The sequence below is a fragment of the Lygodium microphyllum genome, chromosome 12 (genome assembly GCF_053477565.2).
Source record: "Lygodium microphyllum isolate KBCC chromosome 12, Lygodium_microphyllum_v1.1.10, whole genome shotgun sequence".
Taxonomy (NCBI): domain Eukaryota; kingdom Viridiplantae; phylum Streptophyta; class Polypodiopsida; order Schizaeales; family Lygodiaceae; genus Lygodium; species Lygodium microphyllum.
Genome location: NC_141146.1, coordinates 58,813,257 through 58,833,600, shown reverse-complemented (window position 1 = coordinate 58,833,600; position 20,344 = coordinate 58,813,257). Strand labels below are relative to the sequence as shown.

The following is a 20,344-nucleotide window of genomic DNA, read 5'->3' as shown; positions in this document are numbered from 1 at the left end:
CTGACAACATGGCTTTATACCATTTCTTACTGTCCTATCTGTCCATTGCTTCCTTGAAGAAAGACGAACCGGTTCTATTAGCGATCAGATCCTGTCGGAGTGCAGTCGGACTGCACAGTCGAACTGCCACGTGGCAGTCCGACCTGTACCAGGACAGTCGGCTGCATTTAATGCAGCCGACCTGCATTTACTGGGCGCCTATTTTGTGGCTATTTATAGCCGATCTTCCAGCAGTCTTCGGACACTACAGATCGCAGGTTCCAGGCTGGAGATACGTGCAGATTACATCTCTGTTCGCAGATTTCAGACAGGAGATCGTGCAGACTGGAGTGGACTTCGAGGTGAACAGTAGGTTGCATCGTCGAGGTGGACACACGTAGTCCAGCGCACTGCACCCGTATACATATCTGCATATCTTTGTATACAGCACACTTTATACAGCAGATCTTCATCATCCACTCTTTCTCTCTCCTCTCTGCGTTCTCTCTCTCTCAGTCTTGATCCCACGCTTCCGCACCGCTGCACTCTGACATGGTATCAGAGCAGTGTAGAAGGGCTGACTGAGTGAAGAACCGACCTGAAGAGGAGTTTCCATCGCGACACAAGGCTGTGTTTCTAGCGTTTGAGGGCGAGCGGGAGGGTTGCGCCTCGAAACAAGGCTAAAGCGAGCGTGGGCGCGCGAGAAAGGAGTCCAGTTGGTGTATTTGCTGCTGTTTGAAGAGGAGGAAGGCTGAGTTTTCAGCTTTCAAGTGCAGGTTTTGCTTTTTCATCGCCTCCAGCGGCGGGTGAAGAAGGTTCGGGACGCAGAAGAAAGAGCCCTAGCAGGCTGCGTTTTCACAGTCAGAGGGGGCTGCTTTTGCGTTTGTGAAGGCATTACAGGTGAAGATGTCTACAGAGATTGACTTGGAGTTCCAAACGATCATGGACCGGAAGGTGCTATCTTACCGGCTCTTCCCGCAGATCAAAAGCTCGATGGCGACAATTACTGCATCTGGCGCGTGATGATGTTGGCCATCCTTGAGTCTTACAATTTGACAGAGCTTGTACAGGAGATCAACCGGCCATCGGTGAGAGATGAGTCCAAACTCTCTTCCGATGCTCGTGCAGAGTTGGCCAAGGCACAGTCTCATTGGGACAAACTAAATGCCCAGATTCGTTCTTTTCTTTTTCTGTCTTGTACTACAGCCATGATAGCCCACATCGAGCACTTGACGGTGGCTCGGGAGATATGGCTGGAGCTTGATCAGATATATAACCGAATGACCCTTATGAAGCGGGTTTCTTTGGAGGTACAGATGCGGACCTTATTCGTGAACAAGTCTTCTTCGCTGCGGGAGCACATCAACAAGCTTAGACAGCTTCAGATGCAGGTTCAGAATGCGGGGAAGCCAATTTCCTACAAAGACATGGCGATCACACTTTTGTCCCAGTTGCCGCCACGATTCGGTGCTTTCTACTCCGCCCTTATTGCTTCGGGGCATGAGTCTACTCTTCGGTGGGAAGAGCTGGTTCCTATGGTCTTGGACCAAGAGGAACAACTGAAGGGACAGCATGCTTCCAAGTCGGAAGCCTTGACAGGTCAAGCCTCTCAGAAGAAGGGGAAGGACCAAAAGAAGAAGAAGGAGGACAACAAGTCAAAGAAGGACAAGAACAAAGAATCCACATGCCATATTTGTGGAAAGACTAGCCATTGGAAGAAGGATTGCCTTGACAAAGACAAGAAGGACACCAACAAGAAGGACACGAAGGATTCTGGAGTGGTGGCTGCACCCTCATCAGCTGCGTTTCTTCATCTAGCTGTCATTGAGGACTCTACACCGAATGCTTCTGATGCTGCGATGACAGCTCACCAGGTTTGAGAGTGGATCATTGACAGTGGTGCCTCCCGGCACATGACTCCTTCATCAGATGGTGTTGCCCAGCTGCGACCTTCGCGTGGGCAGATTCTCATTGGAGATAGCTCTTCGGTGTCTATTGCAGAACGGGGTGAGATGCAGCTTATTCCAGATGGGCGTGGTGGTACCCATACCTCAGAGGTCTTGCATGTGCCAAATTTAGGGTATCATCTACTTTCGATTCATAAGATTTGTTCCCTTGGACTTTTGGTGGAGTTTGATAGTGATTTGGTGCGAGTCCTTGATCGTGGGTCAAGGAAGGTTCTCTCATCAGGATATGAGGAGAACGGCATCTACAAATTGACGTCTTCTACCGCCCTCCCTACTCTTCTTCTTACCTCTCAGACACAGTTAGAGCTATGGCATGCTCGGTTTGGTCACCTCAACTATGATTATCTTCGGAGGCCGTCGCGTGGACAGCTTGTTCGAGGGTTGCCGGACATAGTGGTGAGTCAGCAGCCATGTGTCTCCTGCATTCGTGGGAAACAGCATAGGGATGTGATTCCCAACAAAGCTTCGCCGCGGTCTACTTCACCGATGGAGCTTGTATCTACGGCTCTTTGTGGCCCTATGAGGAACGAGTCCTTGAGAGGAAGCTTGTACTTCATGTTGATCGTAGATGACTAGCAGGATGACATGGGTCTACTTCTTGGCGTTGAAGTCGGAGGCTTTCTTCCACTTCAAGGATTGGCTTCTCTTTGAGGAGAACCGATCAGGCCGGCGATTGAAGGCCTTGCAATCCGACAAGGGTGGTGAATTTGTTTCTAATGAGTTTGCTCGTTTTTGTGCAGATAAAGGTATTCACCAGGAGTTTGCTAATACCAATACTCCTCAAGAAAATGGCATTCTTGAACGGAAGAACCGAAGTGTGATCGAGATGGCGCGCACCATGATGAAGCACCGACAGACACCTCTGTTTTTGTGGGCCAAGGTTGTGGCTACTGCAGTCCACATCCTTAACCGATCCCCCACTTCGGCCGTTGATGGGATGACACCTTTTGAGGCCTACTTTGGGAGTAAGCCTGATGTTTCTTATTTTAGGGTTTTTGGGTGTGATGCCTATGTTCACATTCCCAAGGCTCGTCGTGATAAATTTGAAGCAACTTCCCGAAGACAGGTGTTTATTGGCTACAACTCTCAGTCCCAAGGATATCATTTGTATGATCCCGTCAAGCGGGATGTGTACACTAGTCGAGATGTGCGGTTCGTCCAGGTTCCGGCCACAGCAGCGGGTGAGGAGCATCCCGTTCTTGGAGATCCAGGGGAAAGTTGGGCTCCCGAGACAATTCCTTTGGAGCCCCCGCCTTTTGATTCCGATTCTGTTTCTAATACAGAGTCTACTGTTTCACTGGTCACCCCCGAGGAGTTACCACCGGTGGATATCCCAGAGTCTTCAGCTGATGGAGAGAGACGGGGAAAGGTCCGGCCTCCTCCTCGTTGGGCCCGTGACACACTCCGTGATTCAGGGATTGAGGAGGTCCCTGAGGAGTAGGGACCACAGGATGGTCCACGGCGGTCACGGAGGCATCAGGCACATTCTACGGAGCTTGTTTGCTCTAACTATTGTTTGATGACCCATGTTATACAGGATCGAGAGCCCACCTCCGTGAAGGAGGCTTTACAGTCCGCACCATGGAAGAAAGCTATGGAAGCTGAGTTGGAGGCTATTGAGAGGAATGGCACTTGGTATCTCGTGCCTCGCCCCTCGCATAAGAAGGTAATTAGCGTCAAATGGGTCTTCAAGACCAAGTACCTTAGCGATGGTTCTTTGGACAAGCACAAGGCTCGCCTTGTTGCTAAAGGTTTTGCACAGCGCCCAGGGATTGATTGTCATGATACTTTTGCTCCCACTGCTCGTATGGCGACTATTCGAGCTGTTCTTGCCTTGGTTGGCCATAGGAGATGGCCTATCTACCAGTTGGATGTGAAGTCGGCCTTCCTCAATGGTGATTTGAAGGAGGAGATCTATGTAGAGCAGCCTCCTAGCTTTGGATCTTCAGATGGGCAGGTCTACAGGTTAAAGAAGACCTTGTATGGCCTCAAGCAGGCTCCGCGTGCATGGAACGAGAAGATTGATTCGTTCCTTCAGTCACAGTTGGGATATCGGCACTCCAAGGCCGATCTGCAGCTTTATGTACACACTTCTGCGGCTGGTTGTGTGCTTTTTGTGTTGTATGTTAACGATTTGATTGTCACAGGTGATCATGCACAAAAGGTCAAAGAGACAAAGGCAGCTTTACATCGGACGTTCGAGATGACGGATTTGGGTCTACTCTACTTTTTCTTGGGCCATGAGATTTATCAGTCTCAGAGGGGGTTTTCCATCTCTCAACAGAGATATGTACAGGCACTCCTGGTTTCTTTTGCGATGGAGGATTGTCGGACTATTTCTACTCCTATGGATCCGAACTGAAAGGCCACTTCCCATTCAGCTTCTCCCTTGGCGGATGCTTCCCGCTATCGTCAATTGATTGGATCATTGATTTGGCTCCTCAACACTCATGTTGATCTTTGTTTTGCTGTTGGACTCTTGGCGGGGTTCATGAGTGAACCTCAGACAGTGCATTGGCAGGCTGCCCAGAGGATACTTCGGTATTTGAGGGGGACATCTGATTTAGGGATTCATTATCCAGCAGGCACAGGTGGTTCAGATCTTGTACTTGCAGGTTGGAGCGACTCGGATTGGGCTGGTGATGTGGACCACAGGCCGTCTACAACAGGTTACTGTTTTACCTTGGGTGCAAGTGTTATCTCATGGAGTAGCAAGAAGCAGCCCACGGTAGCCCTTTCATTTACTGAGGCGGAGTATCGGGCTGCGTCTTCCACTACATGTGAGGCTGTGTGGCTTCAGAGATTGTTGGAGGAGCTTGGCTGCCCCTAGACTCGTCCTACTTTGCTGCAATGCGACAATGAGAGTTGCATTGCCTTGGCACGGAATCCTGTTTTCCATGCCCAGACAAAGCACATAGAAATCCAGTACCACTTCATCAGAGAGAAGCTTCTGGATGAGACCATCGCTATGGAGTACTGCAAGACGGAGAACAATCTTGCAGATTTGTTTACGAAGGCACTTCCCTAGGCTCTACTTCGGAGACATGCCAGATCCCTCAGGCTTCTGCCTCGCCCAGGCTCTACTTCGGAGACATGCCAATCCCTCAGGCTTCTGCCCCGCCCAAGCTCTGAGAGGGGGTATTAGCGATCAGATCCTGTCGGAGTGCAATCAGACTGCACAGTTGGACTGCCACGTGGCAGTCCGACCTGTACCAGGACAGTCGGCTGCATTTAATGCAGCCGACCTGCATGTACTGGGCACCTATTTTGTGGCTATTTATAGCCGATCTTCCAGCAGTCTTCGAACACTACAGATCGCAGGTTCCAGGCTGGAGATACATGCAGATTACATCTCTGTTCGCAGATTTCAAACAAGAGATCGTGCAGACTGCAGCGGACTTCGAGGTGAACAGCAGGTTGCATCGTCGAGGTGGAGACACGCAGTCCAGCGCACTGCGCCCGTGTACATATCTGCATATCTTTGTATACAGCAGATCTTCATCATCCACTCTCTTTCTCTCTCTTCTCTCTGCGTTCTCTCTCTCTCAGTCTTCGTCCAACGCTTCCGCACCGCTGCACTCTGACAGGTTCACCACAATCTGTCAACATGACATAATCAGCCACATTGTTTGCACCAGGAACAAATCTATTAGGTTGTCTAGTAGCCCTAGATAATCTGCTAGCCCAATGATCATTGTTTGCTGGCTGTTCATGCAAGTTTCCATTTTCAGCATGTTGTCCTGGCATTTCAGCCTGCAAATCAGCATTAAGAGCTTGTTGTCCTGGCTGTTCCTGCACATGTAGTGGCTCATTATCATGGGCAATAGCTGGCTAATCATTTCCAGTATTATTTTCTGCATTTACAAGTTCATTTACAGCAAGTATTTGCTGTTGTACAATGGGCACATTTTGCTGTCCAAAAGGTATTTCTTCCCGGAACACAACCCTACGGACCTCCTTAGTCTTTTCGAGCTGTTTATGCATGCGATCTTCCCAGAAGATAACATCATTGCTGCCTACTACTTTCCTTTTCTTAGGATCCTATAATCTATACCCCATTTCACGCTTGTCACCATATCCTAGGAAAATGCATTTACAGGACTTTTGCTCAAGTTTGCTGCGTTTTTCTTTACGAATGTGCACAAAAGCCTCGCAACCAAACACTTTCAGGTGAGCATATGAAGGTGGCTTCCCAACCACGCTTCTTTGGGAACTCCCCCTCCCCCCCCCCCCCCCCCCAAAGATCTATTTGGTGACCGATTAATTAAGTGTACGGCTGTCATAACAGCCTCTGTCCAAAAAACCATGGGGTTATGCACCATGAGACAGCATCGTACGGACCTTATCCTGTATGGTCCGATTCATATGCTCTGCAACTCCATTTTGGGGTGGATTATGAGGGGCAATGAGCTCCCTCTTGATCCCTTTGCTGTCATAAAATGCCTGAAAGACCTTGGACACATATTCCCCACCATTGTCAGACCGAAGACACTTAAGTGTCTTGTCAATCTGATTTTCAACCAATGCCGAGAATTTTTTAAATTTGTCAAGCACTTCATCCTTGCTACAAATAGGATAAACCCATACCTTCTGTGTAGCATCATCAACAAAAGTGACAAAATATTTCTTTCCGCCTAAAGATAATCCTGGCATCTGAAATACATCTGAATGTACTAACTCTAGAGGAGAAGATTTCAACGAAAGAGACTTTTTATGAAACGTCTGTACATGTTTACCATAAACACAATGATCACAATGCTCAAAATCAGCATAATGAAAACAAGGCAAGTAGCCCAAACAAGAAAGCACTTTCATTCCAGTTTGACTTGTGTCCCAACCGGCCATGCCACAAAGAAACGCTTGGCTGCTCGATCACGGCAACAACATGATCACTCACACTAGATACATGGAGAGGATACAAGGTATCACTTTTACAACCTCTGGCAATCAATCTAAACCCCTTATAGATCTTCCATTTCCCATCACCAAAGGTGGCATGAAATCCATCATCATCTAGCTGCCCTATGCTAATCAAGCTCTTCTTGAGCTAAGGTACATACCGTATATGCTGAAGTGTAAAGACAGAGTCATGCTGAAACTGCAACTGCACACTACCAATACCTGCAATGTCACATGCATAGTTGTCCCCAAGATGGACAACACCATGTTGACCCCCTGTATAGGCAGAGAACCACTCACGATGAGGGGTGACATGAAAGGAAGCACCAGAATCAAGAATCCAAGTATGCATGTCATCATCTGTATCTACAAGTGAAGCATGTGCACCAAAGTGTGAAGAGACCAAAAGTACGTCATTCCCACTGTCACTGTCATGAGTGACTACATTCATCTCTTCAATTTTGACACTGCTCTTCTTAGGGTGACCCTCTTTCTTCTCTTCCTTGCTATCATCTGTCTTATTGCCCTTTCCTTTATCTTTCTTCCATTTGTAGCAGTCACGTTTAAAGTGACCCTTCTTGCCACAATGATGACATTCAACATCTTTGCCCCGTGATTTATTGCATCCCTTGCTATCAAATTTGCCTTTCTGCTATGATCTGCCCCTAGTATGCAAAGCACTAGAAGACTTACCGGATGCATTGTTTTGCCAATTCATTTCTTCCATGAGTAGAGCACTCTCTACATCAGCATACAAAAGAATCGCATTGGAATTGCTCATATCAGTCCTAAATGTATCCCAACTCTCTGGAAGAGTGCAAAGCAAGAACGTAACCTTAAATTCTTCAACAATCAAGAACTTCAAGGCAACCGGCTGGCTGAAAATGGAGTTAAACTCACTCAAGTGAGTAAACATTGTTGTACCCTCTTTCATACGCAAATCCATAAGCTTTTTCAACCAATACACTTTGCTTGCCGCACACTTCTATGCATACAATTCTTCCAATCGAGTCCAAATAGCATATGTAGAATCCAAACCTTTAATGTTAAACAGCAAGGCATCAGAAATCGATAGTTCAATGGTTGAGCATGCAAGTTCGATGGTTGAGCATGCCCCTTTTGTCTTAATGGCCTTTGCCTGCTTCTTTTGCAACAAGATATTGTAGCACTATTTTTGCCAAACTGCAAAGTTATGTGCTCCTTCAAGCTTCTTTGTGCGCATGAGATTACTGCTGTCACTGCTGCCAGCCATGATTTTCAGCCCAAATGTGACCAAAAAATTCAGCAAATGCAGGCCCAAACTGTCACACAAGTGACCAAGGTACAAACAAAGTACCAACCAGCAATAAATGACCACGTAGAGACAAAGATTTCAGATCTGTAATTAAATTTTCAGAAGCACCAAACTATGTGCTACAGCATTCCACAACTGATTACAGCCCTTCCAAGGGCATATCCATCACATTACATGAGAAATCCCAAATTTTAGCTGCAATTTCTGTTGTACATGTATGTACCCACGGGCATAAAATTTGACATACACGGTCAAAAGCCCCAAAATTTTTGTGCTCAAAGCATCAACCACACATCTGCATTTTCTCTGTCATACATAGAACAAGCCAATTTTGCCAAAATAGAGCAATTTCAGCAAAAGCCCCAAATTTTTCCAAGTGTTGGATGCCCAAATTGCATGGAATTGAACCTGCATGTACATAAAATGACCAAATGACGTACAAATTTTACCCAAACTGCAAAAGCCCCAAATTGCACAGGGTCCAACGTGCATCAATGTCGAGAAATTGGTAAATTTCAACCCAATTTTGCATGTACATGTAGAGCCCCAAATGTTGGAGACAAAATGTCACAAATTCTTGCAATTTCTAAGACAATTTGTCTTGTATTGCATCACAATCCCCAAATCCGGGAAAAGGCCCAAATTTTTAGGCCAAGATTGCACAGATTTTAGTGAAATTGACTCATCCAAGAAAAAATCTCACTTGCATTTGAGAATCCCCACAAAAAAAAATTCTGAGGCCTGTGCATTCAATGTCTGCAAGTTTTTGTCCAGAGAACATTGCAATGTGTGTCAAACACCAAATTTGGGAAAACCCCCAAATTTCAAGACACAGATTTGCACTCTATGCTTGTAGGTGTGAACACCCAACAAAGGGAAGGGGGCAAAGGAGTTTCAAGAAGAAAAAAATTTGATTTTTTAAAAAAATGTATCGGGGTCCGTTGACCCGCTCGACCGTGACGCGTCTATCTTCAGCGCCGTGCAGCTCGCCTCCAATCCCATTAGTCATCTGTGCAGCCCGACATCAGTTGCAGTTGCAGTCGCCGTCTGTCAGCAACGCCTGCTCGCCCGCCGCTAGTCGCCCGTCAGCCGCTGCACCAGTCGACTGCCTCACGCTTGCTGTCGCCATGGTCCACGCTAGACCCTCGACCAGTCGCCTGCCCCGTCACCTGTCACAGAGACCGTTTGGCGTCGCGTTCAGGTCGCCTCATCACTTGTCACTCAACCTGACCTCGTCACCTATCACGCAGCTCGTCTGTTCATCTACTCGCCACGTGTTGCCTGCTCCTCAACAATCCACAAGACTGTTACATGAGACTATTATGCCTGTTGGTCTACCCCTCACCAACTTGCGTGAGCCATTGGCTCTGATACCAGTATGTAGAGATCAGGAGACACAAAGATCGAGACAATCAATGTTCGTTACGCGCAATGAGACAGAGTGTGAGAGAGAAAAGTAGAGAGTGTGCACGATTAGTGGGTACAATGACAAGTGTACCTCTTTAGGTTTTTTAGATAGATATATATGTGTAAGTACAAGTGCTAAGGGTGTGTTCACACCCGAGCACATTAAAAGGCACGAGGACCTTTATTCCCAACAGGATAAGCACTTTAAGCTCATGGAATACACTAATGTAGATTGGGTAGGTTGTCCATATCATAGACGGTCTACTAGCAGATATGCATTCAGTCTTCGTAGTGGAATGATTAGCTGGAATAGCAAGAAGCAACCAACAGTTACACTCTCTAGTATTGAGGCAAAGTATAGAGGTGTAGCATTAGCAACGTGTGAGACTGCTTGGTTGCTGAAGTTGTTGGCAGATTTGGGTGTACAGGTAGTGTTGCTACCCTATCTATGCAGAATACATAACAGGACAAAGAATGCTTCATGGGGTACATACTCGATATCGCATCCAAAAACTATGGAAACTCTGAACTAACCATATAGAAGCATAGACATACTATATTCAGCACTACAGATCAGAAAATGAGAAGTGCAACACATAGAACATGCTGCAAATGAGACAGAGACACCATAGATGATGGTGCCAATTGCCAGATTCTCTTCATAATCAGATAAATCCATCATACATCAGGCGTAGACATCACATATGACCAAATCGATGAGAAGAATACGCAAAATGTCACCAAACACATAGAGATACACTATCACTTCATACGAGAGATGGTACTTACAGGGCAGATCGATCTCTTGCATGTCAAAACCAAAGACCAAGTAGCTGATATCTTTACCAAGTCACTAGGTAAAGATAAGTTCAATCACTTCAAGGAGCTACTTGGGATACAATGTCTTTCTTGAGCTTGAGGGGGAGTGTTGAGAATCAAGCTCATATTTACTCTACGGACACAAGACAATTGTAGCTTAGCTAAACTAGACATGTGTGACCTCTTTAATAAGTCAGGTAAGCTTAACTCTAGTTAGTCACTATGGTCAATCAAACCTATCTCTTTATCACTATTGTAGACTTAGTGTGTAGAGACTATGAAGAACGATGAAGAAGAAGAATGCAGTGAGCCTACTGCTTTGCTCGTGCTCCACCTTTTGTCTCTCTAGAACTTCTAACATTTTGGAGGTCTTCGATAGCTCTGACTCGTATTTACAACCCTGGATCCATCTCTAGTGAACTTCACTCTCTGACTTTTCCTCAACCCACTCTTACAGTAGTCATTAGCCTATTGAAAAGCTCTGTCTTTAAATATCTTGTACACTCTTTCCTTCATTTACACCCTCCATTCATTCACTTCCACGTTATCTTTCTTCTCTATTTTGTGTTTTGCGGTTTTGTTACAAGGAATAGTAGACACAATTTCCCTTTCATACATAATGTCAATGCAAAAAGGCTAGAAGACAGCCTCAAGTTCCAAGAGAAAGATTTGATTTCTTCTTTCAAATGATTCGTGGAGGATTTCTCTTCCTCATCACGCGCTCATTACAACATGCAATTATTTAAGATTGCTTCCCCAATTGCTTATAGCCTAAAGAAGGTAGCAAAAGAGAAGAGCCTCCACCCATTGTTCTTCAATGTGAATACACAAATAAACATGTATGCCATGGTGAGATTACTCCTTTGTGTTACATAATTATATTATTGGCATAGTGTTTTGAGCTACTAGAAAATATGAACATCAGCAAGTTAACTAGACGTAGTCACACTTTTCTTCCATCGACATCCTTGGCAGAGAGGTACACACAACAAAGCATGCCTAGAAAGTTCATTGCATCCAACTACCTCAACTACTACCAAGGAAGTAGAGAGAGCCCCAATGAAGTCCTCATCAATTACTTGTGTACTTCCATCCTATGCATCTCTAACGAGGACAAATTCCCCTTTAAGACTTACATCAAAAATATACTCTTTTTGTCAAAACGTGAGCAGAAGCAAGAATGAGCAAACAAAAGACTAAAAAAATACAAAGAGTAAGATGAAGGTGATGAATAATTGACACATGAAAAGGGCTGATACAACTATTGTACAAGACAGACCCTACACATGACCCTAGAAGGATGGGAGACAAAAGAAGTGCACACAATACAATCACCAAACATTGGTACAAAATGTGTTTGAGGCCCAAATAACATGGATGGGCCCAAAAAGTATGAGATACACTAGAAAAGAAGAAAATATGGATTATGGACCCAACTAGACAAAGCAATCACACTAAACAAGGCTTGAAATGCCCCTCGCCAAACGAATTGGAATTGGATCTCTATGTGCTTTGTGCAAGCATGAAACAATGAGCTCTTTACTATGGCCATGAAGTGTCATTGAAGCGCTATCACCTATCTCTATGAAAAGCGAATTAGCATTCTGAGCTACTATACAAGCAGCTTTGTACTCTTACACAATACAAGTAGTGGGCCATCCCTTGCTACTCCGTGCAATAGCACTCGACCCCAAAGTAGGACAAAAACCTATAGTGGATTCCCAAGTGTCTAATGTCACCTACCCATCTGAATCTATCCAACCCATCAAACAAAGCTCTTTAAAAATAATTGTCGGTCTTCTTGTGCCCTAGAAGTACCATAGAACCTGTACCATAGAACCTACAATGCAATCTACCGATGAGGCTAGAGGTTGATAATTTTAGAACCACCATTTATGAGTGTACCCTCAAGGTAAGATCCTAGGAATTCTTAGTATTGACTTAAAGTATTAGCATAATCTTGAGAAAAGCATGAAGTTGTAAAATATATCTTATAGAAGCATGATCATATTCCTTGATAAAGGGTTATTAGAGAAATGCACAAGAAAGCTTACATTCTAATCCCATTAGGGTTATGACCTACAAACATAGGAAGAATCTACAACAAACCTAGTGACCCCTAGGTCGAATTTGATGCAAAGGTAGATACCTTGTAATATCATAACAAATTGAGAGTGCATGATAAGTGTTAAATCATTTAGGGAAATGGATTGTGATGTAGAGAAAATACTAGAGATGTATTATTTTAACTAGTGACTTAAGTACTAGGAGAATGGTGTGTATCACTTTGTGATTATACTCTGATGAAAGTCACTTGTGATGGATTTGCATCTTCTCTTGCAAAGCATCCAAAGGATGTTTTGGGTTATTGAATTTTGGATTATTGAATTTGTCTTTTTAAGAAAGGCTTATTATTATTAAATATTCAAAGAGATTGTTGGAATGATATTACAAAAAAGGAAAGTTTGTCTAGCTATTGTTGATATGCTGATTACTTAATTGTATTTGCACAAAAGTTCTTGTACCTTCGTGGGCAGATTTATAGTCACACACTAAACCTCCCCTAAGGTTAGTGGTGGCGGGAGCCCTTCACCCAGGGGCTATTTGGCCATGCTAGAGATTAGGACCGACACCATATGCAAGAGATCTCCTCAACCTTGGCAAACTAGTCAAGCCATCAAAAGGTACCATTGTAGGCAGAAAGCTTTGGACTAGAGCATGCAATGGTGTGGCTAGAGCAATCGACCCATCTGCATACTTTCAAGCCTTGGAAATTGGTGCAACCAGGACTATTGACCAATCGACCATATATCAGGCAAATAGCGAACCAGCCAGCAGAGCACAAGTAGCCCGCCCGAACAGTCCATGACACTAAAGCTACCTATGCAAGCTCGTCAGATTCTTGATGTAGGGATACACATTGCACCATGCATATGCATGAAATTTGACTTGAGGAAAGCACCAGGGCTCAGACTTTTGCTTCCAATCACAAGATTGGCAGCTATGGAACTGCGCTGCATAAACCTTTGATGTACGGAGACACCATTACACCATGCACATGGACGAAATCTGTCTTGCAGCATCTTCATAAACCACGCACGCACACCACACTGGCGCTCCAGAGCGCTAAACATTAACGGAAGTCAGAATTGACGAGAATCAGGCACCTGGGCAGGCCTCCTGTGTGAGCGTTGGAAGGTGTCGAGCATTGGTTATTGAGTCTGATACATTCCGAGAAGAAATGCGAGTTCGGGCTCAGGCAAGGAAGATCGATTGCCATCGCTCGCTGCTCGATGCCTCGGTTCATCGCCCGCGGAAGGCTTTCAGTCTTTCCCCTTGTGTGTCGAGAAGTTTATCCAAATCCACATGGTCCGCTTGGGCGAAATCTTTTATCTTTTATTTATATTTAAATCTATCATATATTTAAATTCAACCCACGTACATACACACTTTCATTTGGCTTGCCCAATGCCACTGTTCACTTTGACCTATAATTTTCCTTAGCGTTCGATTGATGTCTTATTGGTATTAAATGGTTGATACCTTCTTAATGTTTTATAACAATAGGGAAGCAAGAAGGAGCGATGCTAGGGTGGGGCTAGTTGGCGCAAGTAGGTAGCTCAATGATACTTGAGGCAAGCAATTGATGGTGGCTCTAAGAGTAGGTGTGTCCTTGCGCATATTGACAAAATAGAAAAAAGAATGAACAAGTGAAGTAGAAGTAATAGCAAAGGCAGTAGAAGAAGAATTCGAAGAAAGCTTAGAGGCTTTTTTTGACAAAGCTACAACGATTAGATCATGATTTCAACATGAAGGAACGTTTGGCTCATTGTAGCAAACGAAGATGGTCATAACTTGATTGATAGACTTGAGTGACAACTGAGTGGATTAAACAAGCTAACTGAGGCAATCATAAACCTGAGCGTTGATTTCTGGAGATGTGAGAGGAGTCATCAAAACTCTCCTTCAGTTGTGCCAATTACCAACATTATAGGAGGCACCTTCTACGAGGTGTTGCTATCACTGAGCTTGGGGCAAGAGGACTAGAACATTGTGAATGAGTTTTTCTCATGAAAAAAAGGGTGCACATGATTGTGAAGATGGCAGGCCGATTCCATATCATGTAGTGAGATAGCCATCATCATTCAAGGGCTTGGATCCCGTGCATGTGGAGCCAATGTGAAGGTCGTATTCATTCCAATTGGAGTGATGGAGGGCAATGACATTATGATGGAAGGGTGATTGCTGGTATAGGCAACCTATTACGAAGCCAATTCCAACGAATTGATGCAAGGCTATTAAGATATGTGGAAATCAGAGAAGTAAAGGAGAAGACAAAGGTGCTGATGAAAAACTTCATACATCAAAGTGCATGGCATAATACTGTGACATCAACCATCGGCATGAGCTACAACAATTTTGCTACAGTAGCACTAATTTAGGAGTCTAAAGGAAACTTAATGTGTTTGCGAATGCTTTTGAGGTAGTGTCTCAAAACTATTGTTGCAAGGAAAACCCATGGCTTGGCACCCTTACTATCAACAAAATAAGATATTAGAGGCTTAAGCGTATCATGAGTATATTGATAGTTGCAAGGCCAAAAGCATGTACACTATTTGGATGTCATTCTAGAGTAGCGGGTGTTGTCTTCAAAGCCTCCAATATCGAGCATGATTGATCTCAAACACTTGTAAAGACTAAAATTGTAAATGTCAGTGTTGCTCCTTTTCTACCAGTTGTACAATCAAGCATTATTTTAGCATTATGGCAACCCCTATCTCAAACACTTGTAAATACTAAAATTGTAAAGGCTAATGTTGCTCCTTTTCTACCAGTGGTACAATCAGCATTATTTCAGCATTATGGCAACCCCTATGTCAATCAGTAGAATAGTGTGCACTGTCTATTTGCATCCTCAACATTGCTCATCATAGTGTTGGGGATGAGCACTGTGACGATGTGGTCTTGATTACAAATTTTCTCCTCTATATATCACATTTCACATACAAATGGTGGAGCAATGACAACAATAGAGGCTAAGGGAAGAGCAAGGCAATAGGGCAGCAATTGTGCCGGTAATTGAAGTGCCTAGTAGCTCTAACAACATGATGTGGTATCCGGTAGCTCTAACAACATGGTGTGGTACTACAGTGTTGTTCTGAGGCTACTAAAATTCAAATAAATAGGGAATTATCGATCCTTTAACAACTCACTCACATTGAATGAGAGGGATGTTTTTTGACACGTATATATCTTGTCATGATAGCCTTTTTTATAAGTGCAATTGAGCATAGATAGCTAACAAATTGAAATAGCTATTGAGAAGAGAGGACATGTTTGCTATTCTTGCAAACCCATTCGCACAACTTGCTTTAATCTTAGATTATGCTCTCTCTCTCTCTCTCTCTCTCTCTCTCTCTCTCTCTCTCTCTCTCTCTCTCTCTCTCTCTCTCTCCCTCCCCCCCGCCCCCTCCCCCTCCCCCTCCCCCTCCCCCTCCCTCTCTCTCTCTCTCTCTCTCTCTCTCTCTCTCTCTCTCTCTCTCTCTCTCTCTCTCTCTCTCTCTCTCTCTCTCTCTCTCTCTCTCTCCCGCCCCCTCCCCCTCCCCCTCCCCCTCCCCCTCCCCCTCCCTCTCTCTCTCTCTCTCTCTCTCTCTCTCTCTCTCTCTCTCTCTCTCTCTCTCTCTCTCTCTCTCTCTGGTGCGCAGATCAGACGCAGGTAGCTCACGTAGTGAATTCCCAAAGGTCCCCAAGAACAAAGCACTCTACTTTTTAGCACAAAAACCAATGTAAAAACAAGCACGACATGGGACAAGAGACAAATTGGGTTGAATCTCCCCCATGCCTTGTGTGAGCGCTTCACAAAGCATGTATTTAATGTATATTTCCAATCTTTATGCTCAAAAATAGCCCAAATACAAAAATATGACAAGCTTTTAGCTTTTGAGTTTGCTTTCTACAAAAAATAGGAAAATAAAGCTAATGGACGGTGCCCATAGTGTCTGGCACGCCCAATCTCAATGTCCTAATAGAAATAACATATCCAGGCGCATAAGCGCATACAAAATAATAATAAATAATTGATGTCTCTATAGACATAACAAAATATAGGCGTGGCGCCTATCAAAATATAGTCCAAAGATCGGAAACCCGCTAGACTCCAATGCTTTCCTCCGCCACTGCTGCTATCTCTACACATCAACTGAAGCATTCACAATCGTTAGTAAAATAATACAATTAAACCGACAAAAGTGAATACCTAGCAGTCTTCAGCTACATAAATAAATCAACTAGTTAGAAATAAATCCTAACCTTAATTTATTACGAGTGCGCACTCTAAACTCATAAACGTTTATTAATTTAATATGCATTTTGCGGAATCACCCGCTATGGAATCACCCATGTACACACTAAATTAATGAAACGCCCGAAAAGGACAGGCGTCCCCATCAACTTCTCGCACAAAAAATCCTCTTTGCGTATGAGCCCCGGTCATCTAAGTTTACGGAATCCACCGTAAAACCTCACGGAATCCACCGTGGCGTGGAATATGCCTCCTGGCATCATACCCCCGGGGTGGAATAGCAATTGACCTCAATTGCTATTAGCTCAATGTGGAGCTAACAGAGTGGGGAAAGCATTTAGGTCTCTAGCGTGCATCCATTGTGCTTCTTCTACAGGATGGTTCTTAAATTTCACGAGATATCTAGAGTACCTTCGGCCAGTTCTAGTGGTCATGTAATCAGTGTCTATGATGGCTTCTGGTTCAAGGATTTCAGTCTCTTCTTCTAGTAAAGGTGGGTTTTCATATACAGGGTGGATAGGTAATTGTCCTCTAAATGGTCTCAATAAACTAATATGAAAGGTATTATGAATTTTCCAATGAGTTGGCAGTTCTAACTTGAATGCATTGTCATTAATCTTATGAATGATTCTAAATGGTCCGTAGAATCTAGGGGCTAATTTGACAACTGGATGTCTATCTACACTTTGCAGTCTACGCTTTTCTATTCTAAGCCAAACATAATCATCAACTTTGAAATTCATGGCTTGTCTTTTCTTGTTGGCTTGTTTGGTATATGATTGTTGGGCTTTAGCAATCATATCCTTTACCTCATCAAAAATAGTGTTATGCATAACAGCAATATCATCGGCACTTTGTATTCTATTAGACAAAGATGCAACAGGTGTAGATAATCTATATCCATAAATAACTTCAAAAGGTGCTTTCTTTGTAGATGTGTGCGGTGTATTGTTATATGCAAACTGTAATAAATGTAAATGAGTATCCCATGTCCGAGGTTTAGAGATAGTGTATGCACGTAAAAGATCTAGAATGGTGCTATTTGTGGCTTCTGTTTGTCCATTTGTTTCTGGATGAAATGCAGATGAAAAATCAATCTTTGTGCCTAGATTTGCAAACAGTGTAATCCAGAAATTATTACAAAATCTAGAATCTCTATCTGAAATAATCACTTTCGGCAATCCATGGTTAGTAAAAACAGTTTTCAAAAATAACTGTGCTGCTTGTGATGCTGTTAAAGTTTTCTTACATGCAATGAAATATGCTTGCTTACTAAATCTATCTACAATTGTCCAAATCATGTCATGGTTAGATTTAGTATTTGGTAAGCCAGTAATGAAATCCATAGATATATGTTCCCAAGGTTTAGATGGAATAGATAAAGGCATTAATAGTCCATACTGTTTACCATGATGTCTTTTTATTCTTTGACAAATCAAACATTCAGAAACAAAATTAGACATATCTGCATCCATATGCGGCCAATAAAAATCTTCAGTTAACATGCGTAATGTAGAAATGATACCTCTATGACCTTGATATGGGGGACAATGAATTTCATTCAAAACAAAAGATCGGAATGGAATAGTAACACACAGTCTCTTTTCAAAGAACATGAATCCATCATTATATGACAATGAATCAACAGGAATGAAATTATTTTGAACTAATTTTTGCCAATCAGAATGAAAAGTAATATCCTGGTGATATGTGTCTTTCATAGCAATCAAAGAATCAAAAGATATGATAGAAATATTATGAATTGCAGGTCTTCTACTTAATGCATCAGCAACTACATTTTCTTTTCCAGGTTGGTATTGAATGATAGGATGGAAACTTTGAATGAATGAAGCCCATTTGATATGACGGTCAGAAATTTGGGGTTGGCTAAGTAGATGTCTAATGCTTTGCTGGTCAGTCTTTATCATGAATTCTGAACCCATTAAATAATGCTTCCATTGTTTTAATGCTTGAACAACTGCTAAGAGTTCCTTGTCATAAGTGGAATATTTAAGCTCAGAGGGTTTCAGCTTAGAACTAGAATATGCTATTGGATGGTTGTCTTGCATTAGCACGGCTCCTATTCCTGATCCGCTAGCATCAGTCACAACTAAAAAGAATGGTCTGTTAAAGTCAGGCAATTGTAGGACAGGGGCATTGGTCAATGCACGTTTAAGTAAATCAAAGGATTTCTGCTGGTTTTCAGTCCATTGATAAACAATGCCTTTCTTAAGAAGTTTGGTCAGTGGTAAAGCAAGTAATGAGAAATTACGTACAAACTTCCTATAGAAACTAGCAAGACCAAGGAATGAGCGTAATTCATGTACATTTTTAGGAATAGGCCAATGCAATATTGCGTCAATTTTCTTAGGATCAACTTTTATTCCTTCTTTTGATACAATATGACCTAGATATTCTATTTCTGTCTTAAAGAATTCACTCTTGTCAGGATTTGCAAACAATTGATTTTCTTTCAGTAATTGAAAAACTAATGATAAATGCTCATAATGCTCTTTTTCACTTTGACTGAATACTAAAATATCATCAAAGAAAACAATCACACAATATTGATATTTTAGAAAGATACGGTTCATCATTCTACTGAAAGTGGCAGGTGCATTAGTTAATCCGAATGGCATAACTAAGAATTCGTAATGGCCAAACTGTGTCCTGAATGCAGTCTTAAATATGTCGGATCTATCTAACCTCACCTGATGATATCCAGATTTAAGGTCAATTTTACTAAATATAGAAGATCCTTGCAGTTTGTCCATAAGGTCGTCAACTTTAGGTATAGGATACCTATTCTTTACAGTGATCTTGTTTAATGCTCGGTAGTCAATACACATCCGATAAGTATTATTCTTTTTCTTGACTAAGAGCACAGGTGCACCGAATGGAGAACTGCTAGGTCGAATTAAACCTCTATTTAGTAATTCTTCTACTTGAGTCTGGATTTCTTTTTGCTCTATTTGATTGTGCCTATATGGGGCTTTGCAAGGTGGTTGTGTGCCAGGTATTAGGTCAATCTTATGGTCTTCTGGACGTGATGGAGGTAAACCTGGTGGTAGGTCTTCTGCAAAACAGTCCTTAAAATATGCAAGAAATTCCTTATGTCTAGGGTGCATATGAGTTTCTTTTGCGTGTAATTCATTCACCCAAATGAGATATGATTTAGTATTCTTGCGTAGTGCACGTTTTGCTTGAGTATGCGAAAGCAGTGGAAACATATGAGATGCATGCATACCAAATAATGTAATAGATTTTCCTTGAAAATTAATATTCATTATGTGTGTGGAATAATCTATATTGGGATTATGTTGGTGTCTCCATGGCATTCCTAGAATAATGTCGCTAGACTGTAATGGGACAACTAAGAAATTTCTTTTTTCAATATATGGACCAATTTGAATTTCTAAATTTTGAACTTCTTGTGTGCCATTGTACCTAGTGCCTAAAAATGCAGCTTTTATGCGATAATGCGTAGGTACTGTATGCAATTTCAATTCCTTTACCAATTTTGCTGAAATAAAATCATGCGTACTACCGTCATCATGCAATACAGTTCTTTCTTTTCCATGCACCATACATTTCATAGTCAACAATGAATGTAAAGTAAGCATACCTGGTAAAGTGTCGGAAGTAGTAGTAGGATCATCTTCTTCTTCAGTGAAGTCC

General features: G+C 42.9%; 1 protein-coding gene across 2 annotated transcripts in view; it reads right to left on the bottom strand.

Moving 5' to 3' along the window:
- Positions 1-13,725, bottom strand: part of LOC148027801 (ribonuclease II, chloroplastic/mitochondrial-like) — a 65,723-nt gene extending 51,998 nt beyond the window's left edge. For both annotated transcript variants that reach the window (XM_087689499.1, XM_087689500.1), the window contains exon 1: positions 13,533-13,725. In XM_087689499.1, the coding sequence (XP_087545625.1) occupies positions 13,533-13,672 (140 nt within the window). In that variant the 5' untranslated portion in view covers positions 13,673-13,725. The remainder of the gene's footprint in view (positions 1-13,532) is intronic.
- Positions 13,726-20,344: the final 6,619 nt, after the last annotated feature.